This window comes from Eublepharis macularius, chromosome 1, assembly GCF_028583425.1.
Source record: "Eublepharis macularius isolate TG4126 chromosome 1, MPM_Emac_v1.0, whole genome shotgun sequence".
Taxonomy (NCBI): Eukaryota; Metazoa; Chordata; class Lepidosauria; order Squamata; family Eublepharidae; genus Eublepharis; species Eublepharis macularius.
The window spans coordinates 185,703,139-185,715,268 of record NC_072790.1 but is presented as its reverse complement, the minus strand read 5'-3'; the positions used below and the strand labels follow the sequence as shown (position 1 = coordinate 185,715,268).

Here is a 12,130-nt window from a genome sequence, read left to right as displayed (position 1 = left end):
AGAATTTAGCAGTTTGAAATGGCAAGTGATCGACCTCAGGCAGCAACTTGTGCAGCGAGAGAGAGAGAGAGAGAGAGATTACATTTTATGCAAGTGCAAACAGCTTGACGGTATCAAAAGCCCCCGGAGTCAGACAAGCAAACACAATTCTCGCCGTCTTGGTAGCTTTGGGTATACCGTAAGAACTCTTCGCGCATCTGACGAAGTGGACTCTGCCTCAGCGAGGCGTATGTACGCCCCAACACGCTGGTTCGTCCTTCTAGTGCTAAGGGAGAGGCTCCTTGTTATTTGGGGTGTGTGTGTGTGTGTGTGTGTGTGTGTGTGTGTGTGTGTGTGTGCCAGTGAGAGGCAGCCTGTGCTTGGAGCCCGGGAAAGGGGGGGAGAGGCCGGGACGGTTTTCTGCGGCGCCCAAGGGCCAGAGGGGGACTGAACTGGCCGCTGTTACCTCCCAGCACGGCTATAAACAGGTGAGAGAAGCTCTGGCGTCAGTGGCCAAGGGGCGGTCTCTACCTGCTGGGCGCACATCATGGACGGGGCCGCGGCTGGTCTTTCCCCGCGTGCGCTGCCTCCGCTGCCGCGGCTCGCCTGGCTGTGCGCCGTTGCCGCCGTCGGGGTGGCCCTGGGGGTGGCCGCGGCCTGGCGTCGACGGCGGCCTGGCCGAAGACTGGTGCGGGTGGGGACGGTGTCGGAGCTCTTCATTTACCCGGTCAAATCTTGCCGGGGGGTGTCTGTGCAGCGGGCCGAAGTGACCGAGCTGGGCCTCCGCAAAGGAGACCTTCGCGACAGGTAGGGATGCGGCGGGGAATGGCAGATTCCTTCCAACTTGCCCCCGCGATCGTTGGGCTGCACCTTTGGCAGATCGTTTTTGGACTTGAGCTGGCGCTCAAGACTTGGATAGTTTTAGGCGGGTGCAGGGGTCATTTTGTAGAAAAAGAGCTGGAGGAACTCCTTAGCATTACTCATTACCATAACTTATTAGCATATGCCATGCCTCTTGCCATCACTGGAAGTGTGTCATTAGTATAACTGATTTGCATATGCCACACCCGACATCCCCTATTCTGGCTGTTTTGGACCCAATCCTGGCTATTCAGGGCCGAAATTGGGCCCAAAATGGCAAAAAGGGGCTGAAAATGGCTGAAAAGGGGCCCAAAATGGTCAGGATCAGGCCGCTGCTGAGCGGGAGAGTGATCCACCATCCATTATAGGCTAGATCCAGGCCGTTTCAGCCCCAATCCAGGCCGAAACGGGCCCAAAATGGCCGAGAGTCAGGTGGGCAGGGCCACCTGCCATATGACCTCTTTGGGGAACTGCCAGAACTGCGTTCCTGTGCGTTCCCCCTCGAAATGAGCCCTGGGTGGGTGACAGTGTTAGTCCGTGGTACAGCAGCAGCATATGAGTCCAGCTGCGCCTTAGAGCCAAGCTACAAGTGACGAATTACACTTGCCTGGCAAGTGAACAGACTCACCTGTATTCCTCCCTGTTCACTTGCCATTCACTTGCTCTCCACTTGATCAAATGGAGCTGAAGTGAATGGCAAGTGAACAGGGAGGAATACACGCGAGTCTGTTCACTTGCCAGGCAAGTGTAATTCGTCACTTGTAGCTTGGCTCTTAGAGACCAACAAATTTTTTTCAAATCTGAGCTTTCGAGAGTCGGAGCTCCCTTCTTCAGACAGCATAAGACTTGCGGGACAAGCCAGCTATCCCGACTAGCAAGACTTGGCGTGGACTGCTCCTCTCCCGGCTTCTGTCTCTCCTTGTCAGTAATGATCTCAGCCGCAAAGCAGACTGAGCTCTGGCTATCCAAAGATATGCATGAAATCAATTCCATGTAATATCGGCCTTATTTATGCACCCTTCTCCTCCCTTACATATCTGCTGACCCACTGGAAAGTCGATCCTTCGTTTTTGGCTATGCAGGTTTGCTTGCACAATCTCCAAACACAAGGGGTAGTTATGTGCTGCAATATTTTAATTTATTTTAAAGGGAAGGGACAGGTACTTTCTTCTGTAGAGTACTTTCTGAAATAAAGTCTTGGCAGTAGTAGCTCATAACTATCTGTAAATGTCATAAGGTGCCAACTGGATAAGAAGTAAGGACGAAGTTAAGGAAGGGAGGTTGTTTAAGGGAGGTGTTCATTATAAGAAAACAAAAAAAGCTTAAGACATTAAAGTTAACAGTTCTTAATGACTTTTCATGTTGAAATGTCAACAAGTAATAGATTTGTTGACATTTCAGAAATATCTCCTGGCTTTGAGGAAGTTACAGATTCTTCATTCATTTCTTTAATGCCCTGCCTGGTATGAGACACTGGCAACAGCCCAGGATTTCATCCTAGGTGATTTGGGCAATCTGGTTACACAAACTCATTCATGATGGGCTACCTACTGTTCTTGCTCACAGCTCTGCTTTCTATGGCCTGGTCCACAGTTGATTAGAATTGGAGGAGCACAAAAATGGATGAATGTCTATTAAACGAGCAAAGGGCACCATGAGAACTGGGGTAAATCCCTGGTCAGCCCTGGAGCACATGAATTGGGTGATCTTGTGCTAGACATACATCCTATCTCTCTTCCTATGTATGAACAGGAAAGAAATGTAGATACATAGACTGGGACATCAAACCAGCCCAGGAACATGCCAAACCAAGTGATCCTATGGTGCTGGCTTGGATCTGAACCTTGATGATGCGAGTAAGCTTTCCTCATCATTTCCTCCTGTGCTACTACCAGCTGAGCAGTGGCATGAGGGGAGGTTATGGGCAAGCCTTCCTCAGGTCCAAGCACTGCAGCCCACTGCTGCACTACCAGCACTATAGGGGCTCCATTCCTGGCTGCCAGCAGCCCTCTGGACAACTTCCTTGGTAAGTTAATTGGCCTAGAAGAGGAGGACAAGGAAGGGTAAATAAGCCAGAGACGACTAGGCTAAAGGGGCTGCAGAATGACCTTCGATCAAAGTGTAAACAGGGGTTCTGGGCAGATGAGATGGGAAGGAGAGACAGCATGGTGCAGAATTGAGGAGAAAGAAGGGAGGGAACAAGAAGTGCTGTGATGGGCAGTGCAGTAAAGGAGAAGTGTGCAAGGGCAGTGAAGGAAGAGAGGATGGAGCCTTCCAGGTGAGTGCTTATACTTCCCCTAATTGCTGCAACCCTCATTCCCAATTTCCACGGTGACTTCTGTGAAGTAGTCCATTCTTACTTAATGCACACCAAGGGGCTTAGAAATTGCATCAGGGGACATTTTCTGGCTGCATTTCATCCATTGTTTACTAGAAACCTTCTGAGGAGGTTTCTAGTATATTTGCTGAGCATAAGGCAAATATTCATTTCTCCAATTCCTGCTAATTGGTTCAAGGTGTTTTGTGTGTGCTTATGACAAGAGTTACCCAACTAAAGTCATAACTCCTGTGCCTTTTGTCTTGTTACTAGACCCAAATGGAGAAATAGAATCCAGCAGACAACATTTTCAAAGGGATTTCAGAATTCCTTGGGAGTCTGAAGTCCCAACTTTTACTCTACAGGGCACCGTGATGCTGCAAAGTTAGCATTCTGTTTCTTGTTTTTATATTTTGTGCTCTGTTTATCTGTGCTCTGATAATGCCAATGTTATGTACTGATTTAGCATTTTAAGATTGAAGTATTTGTATGTAATATAAGTTTGTATCTCTTTACTGAGCATTATTTCTGTTTATTTTCAATGTCAGATGTTGGACTGTGATCAAGGAAGATGGATGTATACTGTCTGCTAAACAGAAACCTCGCTTGGTGCTAGTTTCTGTATCCTATGAATCTGGCTATTTAACCTTAAGTGCTCCAGGAATGAAAACACTGAGTATTCCTGTCAAACTTCCTGTGACAAATTCCATCTGCAATTGCAGGTAGCAGATGATTTTTCTCCTTGCTCCCTAGCAACTGTAGCTTTCTATTTACCATGATTTTCTCTCTCAGTTTAGATTAGGAAAGATTAAACTGCATGCACGGTATATGTTTGTATGCAAGAGCTTTTTCTCTCCCCTTTCCTTTCTCTCATAAACATCTTACATACTCTATCATTGCTGCACTAGATGGACCGCTAGTCTGATCCAGCAGGATCTCACGTTTGTATGTTTATGTTCTTTATCACTGCATATATATCTCACTTCCCTGCTCATTTCTCCATACAATAGTAGACCCACAACACCATCCTAAGATGAATTACATCTTTCTACATCCTTTTAAGTCCATGGGCCAGAGTATAGCTCTGTTTAGGATGATACTACCAGTCACCATCTGGGTAAAAGCGGAATATGGGACGCAGGTGAAATGGGTTGAAGGTGATTTTGAGAGGTGAAGTATTACACTAAATGCACATGTTTTTAAAAGGGTTCATATGTGCCTTTTTATGGTCCTTCAGTCACTTTGGAGTCCATGCTGAAGGTAGGGACTGTGGAGATGAAGCAGCTCAGTGGATCACTACCTTCCTGAACTCAAAGCCTTACAGACTGGTGCATTATGAAACTGATATGAAGACAAGGAAGCCAGTTAGTTTCCTGCCTCTTTTCCAACCGACAGATGAGGTTAGAGTCCAATTTCTCCCCCAAACATTTTTCAGTATCTATTGCTAAGTATTTGGGTTGCTAGTTATTTTTGCTTAATGCTTTTGTGTATCAAAGAATGCTGCTGTTGTATTGGTTTCAGATTGAAATCCCAAGTGTGTGTGTGTATGTGTGTATGGAATGTGCCATTAAGTTGCTTCTAACTTATGGTGACCCAATGAATTAATGACCTCTAAAACATCCTATCATTGACAGCCTTGCTCAGACCTAGCAAACTGGAGGCCATGGCTTCCTTCACTGAGTCAACCCATTTCATGCTGGGTTTTCTTCTCTTTCTACTGCCTTCAACTTTTCCTAGTATTATTCTTTTCCAGTGAATCTTGTCTTCTCATGAAGTGACCAAAATATGATAAACCTCAGTTCAGTCATTTTAGCTTCTAGGGAGAATTCAGGCTTGATTTGATCTAGAACCCACTTATTTGTCTTTTTGGCAGTCCATGGTATACATAATGAAACTGTCCAATTTTCACATCCATGCATAGTAATGGGAATACCATAGTATGAATGATCTAACACTTCCTTATCCTTAAGGACCTTTTCTAGTTCCTTCATGGCTGCCCTTCCAGGTTTCAATCTCCTTCTGATTTTGTGGTTGCGTACTAGTTTGGAAATAAGTTCTGTTGGAATTAGTAAAAGACTCCTGAAATGTGTTTAGAATGAGTACTGCATGATGTCATTTGCTGGAAAATAAGATATTGGTTTCTTACTGACTTTGATCATGTGGTGTTCAACTGAGGAGAGCATGACATACTGCTTAAAAGATTAATAGTTTCATGAAGTAAATTAGATATGAATGGTCTTTCCCTTTGAGGGTCCACGGGCTTGCCTTCATACCAGTTGATCTCTCCCTGCTGTTTTGGGAGGCATCTTCCTACTCATATTTTAAAAACTGCATGTTGGGAAGTGGCCAGAAAAGGTCAATGTAATCATGATATCGATTTCTAGCAAAACTCCAGGGACTTGAAATAGAGTTCATGCTTCTTATATCTGAGTATCGCTCTTTTTTGATAATTCAGAAGTGTTTGCCTTCATCTGTTTTCTGACTGTTTCTTCACAAGCTGGAGAAATATAACTTATTGTCATGATTGTTTTTGATCTTTGTATACAGTACTGAGAACACTATTCCTAGAAATGGTGCCACGTTTTCCTTCCTTTGGGTACCTTTTTTATATTACTAGGCATTTATTGCCTGATACTTTTGCATCCTGAGCCAATTTATAGTCCCATTCCTGTTTGTTTATTGGAATGAATTAGCTGAAGTAAAGAACAGATGTACTTTTAGTGCATCATCCACCTAAAGTTAAGAAATGCAAAGCCCCATTGATTTCAGAGGAAGAGATGAGCATGTGTTAACCTCCTCCACTGAAATCAAAAGGATATAAAAATGCTTGTATTTGACTGAATCATGCCCTTAACATATGTTAACTATCCTTTTTCTTTTTTCTTTTTTTGCTTAGCTAGGTAAGGCAGTAATCCTGGTGTGATCTTGCAAAGCTATTAGAGTTTGTCTCTGTTGGAGCAATTGCTAAGATGCAATTACTAGAAGCTGTTTTTTCCAAGCTGTACAGGATGATTCTACTATTTGATAAGAAGTCATACAAAAGGTTTTTTTGCCCCCAAAAGAAACTGGTTCAATAAGAGAATGATCATGGAAACTATCAACATCAGTCCTCTTTGTATTTTTGTGTATAGGTTGCCTATGCTGAAGCCAGTCCAATCTTGTTAATTTCTGAAGCTTCCTTGGAAGATCTAAATGCCCGGTTAGAGAAGAAAATTGCAATGACTAATTTCCGGCCAAATATAGTTGTTACAGGTTGTGCTCCTTATGAGGAGGTTAGTAAAGAGTTCTTAAAATGAGTATTGGGAATACTGCATTCAAAATTGTTATTTCCTTTTACTCCACCCTCAAAATACATCTGAAAGAAAGGTCTAAAAAACTGAGTGTGTAGCTTTAAGTGAAGTACCATATTGGCCAATAAATATATTTACAGTTTTATAATATGACTAACTGATGCAAAGATACTAGCATCACATGCCTGCTCTTGGTTCAGCTCAGATTTGCCTTTTCACCTTGCCCCTCCTGTGTGTTCTCCATTTGCGAGAAATCTTCTGTGTAGTTATATTTTGCTTTGCTTGAGTTCAGTATTTTAAAATTCTGTTTTTAAAAATCTTTTTACCTTTCTCCATACCCACAAAGGTCCATTTTTATTATTTTGAATTTTAAAATAGTTTAGTTTTGCATCTTGTGAGAGAGATGCTTTGGGAACTTGAGTTCAAAAACCAGTATACGAAGTCATTAAAATATGCAGTTAGTTTTAGAAATAGCTGTCTGCTATAGCATCCGCACAAATTTTTGTACAAAAGTTAGAATGAAAACCCTTGTCTAAACCTTTTAGATCTTTTTTAAAAATTCAGATTTTATGCTGTCTCATCAGAGTCCTGCCCTAATGTGTGACAGTTCTGTGTTTCTGTAGGATACATGGATTGAAATACTCATTGGCCAAGTGCAGTTGAGAGGACGAATGTCTTGTCCCAGGTAAGAGCACCAAGCGTTGGTCTTTGTAGCACTTGTGTTTATGCCAACACAACTTTTGAGTATTTCTACCACAAACTGGGCCCACACTGGAATGAGGTGTCAGGGTGGATTTTGCGGCCAGCAGTCTTTGAATTCAGTAACTAAAAAGTAGTCCTCATTAGAAATGTATTTTATTCAATTTATATTCTGCTCTCCCCACAAGCGGGCTCAGAGTGGATCACGGTCAATAATGAATACAATAAAAACAGATAGCATAAATTATATTAAAACATATCAGTCGGTGCAGTAAAGTTTAAAACAGACAGTCAAGCCCATATTGCACATTACCAAGCATTAAGACTGTTAGGAAAGGTAAGACTGTTCTTAATGGAATATATTAGTACGATATACCTCTTATTTTAATGTTTTGTGTACCTGCAGGTGCATTTTCACAACAGTTGATCCAAACACTGGGGTTATGGATAAGAACGAACCACTAAAAACACTGAAAAGGTAGCAAACATACTACTTGTTCTGTGTACTTTGTGTTTCGGTATGCTTGTTTGCATTTACGTGTTCAGCAAAATGGTGTTCAGGATCAAGTGGTGACCTGTGCATGTGAACAAGCCTTCACAGTTCCAACTTGATAGAAAGATCATATCATCTCATACAAGGCAAACTGGCCATTTAACTTCCCAGGAAAGTTTGCAGTGGGCTGCACATGGGCAGGAAGGAGGAGAGCCATGCCCCCAGCCCTGCAGGAGGAGCTCCTTGGATCAGGCCCATCAGTGACTGGAGTCAGCTACAGTGATTAGTATCAGTTCACGAGCTGTCTCCTTCCTGTGCAACCACCCAAGTCAGAGGGTGAGCTGATGCCCACCATTGGCACTGCTAGCCAGGACAGAGCTGAGGAATTCCTGCAGTGCTAGCTTGTCCCCAAACCACTGAAACTTCCCATTCCACCCCTGATCTCACAGCACCAAAGACGCTGCTTTCCAATGGAGTTGGCTCACTGTAAGTCATCAGTCATTGAGCAATCGTGTATGAAACCAGTCCTTCCAGCTAATTTATTAAGGCCCACTGCACACAGAATCAAGATACTCTTCCACAGACGAGTTTCCTTTTAATAACTTAACTGATCCTTGTACACTTCTAAGGTTTCCCGGACTGGTCTCCCTCTTGCACCCCTCTATTAACCAGTTCTGAACAACAGCAACTTGATAATTAAAATTATAACGATTTATAATACATTATACCATGTTTAAACATTGTATAATACATTATACAGTTTAAAAGGGATGTGTGCTTTTTAAAACACATCTACATGGAAGGTTTGAAAGGGTTCTTAGAAGTTAATTGATTCTTTTCCAGTATAACCATAGAAGTGTTTATAACATGTTTCTCCTATTTCTGTTCCTGGCAGTTCACTGTATAGGAGCAATTAACTACACAGCTAATTGTACAGTGGTACTTGATTGACTCTTTTGTTTTGAAGAGGGGGAAAAAAGTATTTCCTTTTCACTGAGTACTTACCATGCTCTCGTTTAGTACCAAAGAGCTAAACTGATACATATATGGCTGTCGTGTTACATGTCCTTATATTATATTCTTTAATAAAAATCCTGACAACCTTTTTAGATTCAGAAAGTTACACCCTAAAAATTATTCTTCTATTGTAGTGCAACTGATTACATTCTCTCAATTCATACAAGAATGTGCATTCATTGTCCTTATACTGACCTGCTATATGTTTTCCTTTTTAATGTCAAAATTTGTTTAGCTTAATTTTATTTTCTCACTGATTGCACATTTTTCTGCCTTCCTTGTTTTCAGTTATCGCAAGTGTGGTCCTTCTGAACAACATGCCTTTAAGAATGATCCTCCTTTTGGATGGCTATATGGAGTTGATAAAACTGGAGTACTCCAAGTTGGAGACCCTGTGTACAAGATAATCTGCTGACTGAAGATATGTATAGTTATTTTCAGCGTTATGTTTTTGGTGCCTCCTTCTGCATGTACTGGGAAAGCACACTGTGCATGATAGTCACAATATGTGCAATAGCTATTTTATCTGAAGGGGGCAATGCCTGTTTATTCTATCTCAAGTAGATGTGAATGCATATCCTGGAAAAACCCCAAGGTTTTTGACTGGCATGCTGAAGCCAGAAGTGCATTTCCCTGTTCAGACAAAATGGTGATCATGCATATTGAGGCAACTGCATGTAACACTCTTTCCCATTTCATGTGCTAGGCACTCTGGAAGTGTAATGACCAAAAAGGGCTTATGTAGAAATGAGCAAATGGACTTTCTTCATGAATTTGGCTAAGCTACCCTTTTCAGTTTGTTAAATATGAAAGTCTTGTTTTGGAACCCTTTGAGAGATGTTCAGAGTTTGAAATCTTTAACTTGATCTTTCAAGATACTAATTTCTATACAGTTTGACTGCACCCATATCTTTATTGCTTTTATTAGGTTGGCTTGAATGGTACCTGACCCTACAAGCATTGGGAAGCAGGGGTAGAGTGTACACCTAGCACACTGACCCCAGTGCCACTAGTCATGCATGTGATTGAGTAATGCATGAATGGGGTTAAATTCTTCATACATAGCATTAGTAAGAATCCATACAGAGTTGAAGGAATGTTGAAAAAGAACATAAGCAATTGTAGGGCTGACATTAGACCACATGAAGCACAAGTAGCTCATAGAAGCACATATTTAAGCTAACAGGTAGTACATAAAGCAACATAGTGGTGAAGCCTATGGTCCTTAACTCATTAGCGAAGCATCCAAGAGCCCCTCCCTACAGTACAAAAGCCTCTTTGAATCATCGGTTTTGCATCATTTGTAGAAAGCTAGGAGAGGGGGCTTTCCTGACCTCCTCAGGCAGGCTGTTCCACAGGGTAGGGACCACCGTAGAGAAAGCTTGTGTATGGGCTGCTGTTGATTTTGCCCATGTGCAAGGTGGCACCTGTAGGAGACCCTATTCAGATGAGCGAACCTGCCGTGGAGGAAGATAGGGAGGGAGGCAGTCCTGTAGGTATGCCGGGCCAAGGCCATGAAGAGCTTTGTATGCGATAACCAATACCTTGAACTGAGCATGGTAGTTGATAGGTTGCCAGTGAAGTGACTGCAGAATGGGGGTGATGTTCATGCTCCTGCTTGCTCCTGATAGCAGTTGAGCTGCAGCATTTTGCACCAACTGGAGTCTCCTAGTTAATTTGGATGGGAGACCTATGTATAGTGCATTACAATAGTCAAGTCTTGATGTTACCATAGAATGAATCCAGGTGGCCAGGTCGGCCATGTTAAGGTAAAAAGCCATCTTCCAGGCTACAGTATGTGATCATACTGTACATACAGCTGATCACATACAGCTGTATGTGATCAGCTGTTCATGCAGAAACACTGATTCACACTGGAGACTCTGTATATGATTGAGAAGAGAGGCACAGTTTCTCCCACCATGCTTGTTCAGTACCACCCCAGATGTGTGAACTGGGGCTCTTTCAAAAGACATTTGCTTCAGGAATAGCTGTGTTTCATGTAGCAAATGTGATGTCCAAATGCAAGCGCACCCATGTACAATGTGTTGGGAAGCCACAGCATATACAGGGCCCACTAGTGCATGTACATGGGTTTTTAAAGACAAACATATATCATTCCCACTTTACATATTTGCTGCAAAACAAAACTTTAATCCTAGCAAATACAAATACATAAAGTGCAGAACTGCTGTAAACTTATGCTATTTACAACTGTACAAATGTTAAAAGTATGAATCCTGCATTATTCTAGTTTGAGGTAGATGACCAAAAAAGACTCGTCGAGTAAGGAAAATTGCTTGGTCAATAAGTTTATGTACTTGAACTATACATTAGGAACTACTTGCCTCAGAGAAAATACCAAGAAAAAATAAACTGAAGTAAAAAGATTGAAAGGTTGTAATGTCTTCAAGCTATTATGTAAAACATTAGTGACTTGTTTATTCATCCATTTATTTGTTAATTGATAGCAGTAATTCCTTGTTGCTACTACAATTCTCAAACCATAATAGTTTCTTTTGCAACTAATTGTAAGTAGTTCAAAAATTGAAACAATACTCCTATTTTTGACTCTCAGGTCCCACTGATTTCTGTGAGATTTCCAAGCTTTCTGTTGTAGTCTCTTATATGCTGATCTTCAACATGTAAAAATGCATCAGTTCCTACTAAATTCATTGCAACTTCCTTCTAGGACAGTGAACATAAGACTGGAGCTTTAAACAGTTTGTTTATGCCTCACGCAGGGGGTGGGAGAATTCCATAGCCATAGACACATTGTGGTGTAGCCTGTAGCAGTGGCTCCTAAATTATAAGAGTGGTATTCTGCCCTTTTAGACTCATAAATGCATTTCACTTCTCAGTTCAGAGATCATTTTCACAAATGATTTCTCTGCCTGGATAAAAATGTGTAAAGATTATCCTCACATGCATTCTTGCTGTCAAAAGCTGGTTTAGTTGTGATAGTTTCCCTCCATGTGAGTATGCAGGGCTATAGGTAGAGGCGTGGCTATACATATTTTTTTGCTAGTTGGTTGTATTATTTATGTCATATTGAAAGACTAGCCCACATACCTGGATGTGCCTCTAGGAGGTCTCTTTGGCGGAGAAGTGATCTCTATGTAAAGGAGCAGGTTCCACATATTTCCACAAGGGGACCTGGAAAAGTGATCATGGAACTGGAATTTGGCATAGGAATCAAAGTCCAAGTGAAAAAAACAGATATCTGAAATACTTGGCAGCTAGTAAGAACTGTTTTCAGAGTAGGAACAGGAGGAGGGATGGGGCCATTACAACTTACTTTCACCGTCCATCCCAAGACTAATATAACAAGCACTCCACCAGCCACCACCGCAGCCTCCTGAAGATCTCGGTCCGCCTCAGACAGACTGTCTTTTCACCCTCAAAACCAGCTTTTACCGTGAAGCCTCTGGCACAATCCCCTATAGAAACTGTAAGCTTAGTAATATGTAACTG

The 12,130-nt window shown here is 42.2% G+C and overlaps 1 protein-coding gene across 1 annotated transcript; it reads left to right on the top strand.

The window, feature by feature from the left end:
* The first annotated feature begins 495 nt into the window (after positions 1–495).
* LOC129330292 (mitochondrial amidoxime reducing component 2-like) lies at positions 496–11,161 on the top strand. The gene is made up of 7 exons (XM_054980330.1): positions 496–786; positions 3,706–3,879; positions 4,395–4,557; positions 6,289–6,429; positions 7,071–7,132; positions 7,553–7,624; positions 8,945–11,161. Exons 1-7 carry the CDS (start codon positions 527–529, stop codon positions 9,069–9,071), a joined length of 999 nt encoding a protein of 332 aa, XP_054836305.1. The 5' UTR covers positions 496–526; the 3' UTR covers positions 9,072–11,161.
* The last annotated feature ends 969 nt before the right edge of the window (positions 11,162–12,130 follow it).

Coding starts and splice junctions, on each gene's coding strand:
- LOC129330292 (XM_054980330.1), top strand. CDS start 527: ATGGACGGGGCCGCGGCTGGTCTTTCCCCGCGTGCGCTGCCTCCGCTG. Junction 7,133..7,552: donor GGACGAATGTCTTGTCCCAG/GTAAGAGCACCA, acceptor GTGTACCTGCAG/GTGCATTTTCACAACAGTTG. Junction 7,625..8,944: donor CCACTAAAAACACTGAAAAG/GTAGCAAACATA, acceptor CCTTGTTTTCAG/TTATCGCAAGTGTGGTCCTT.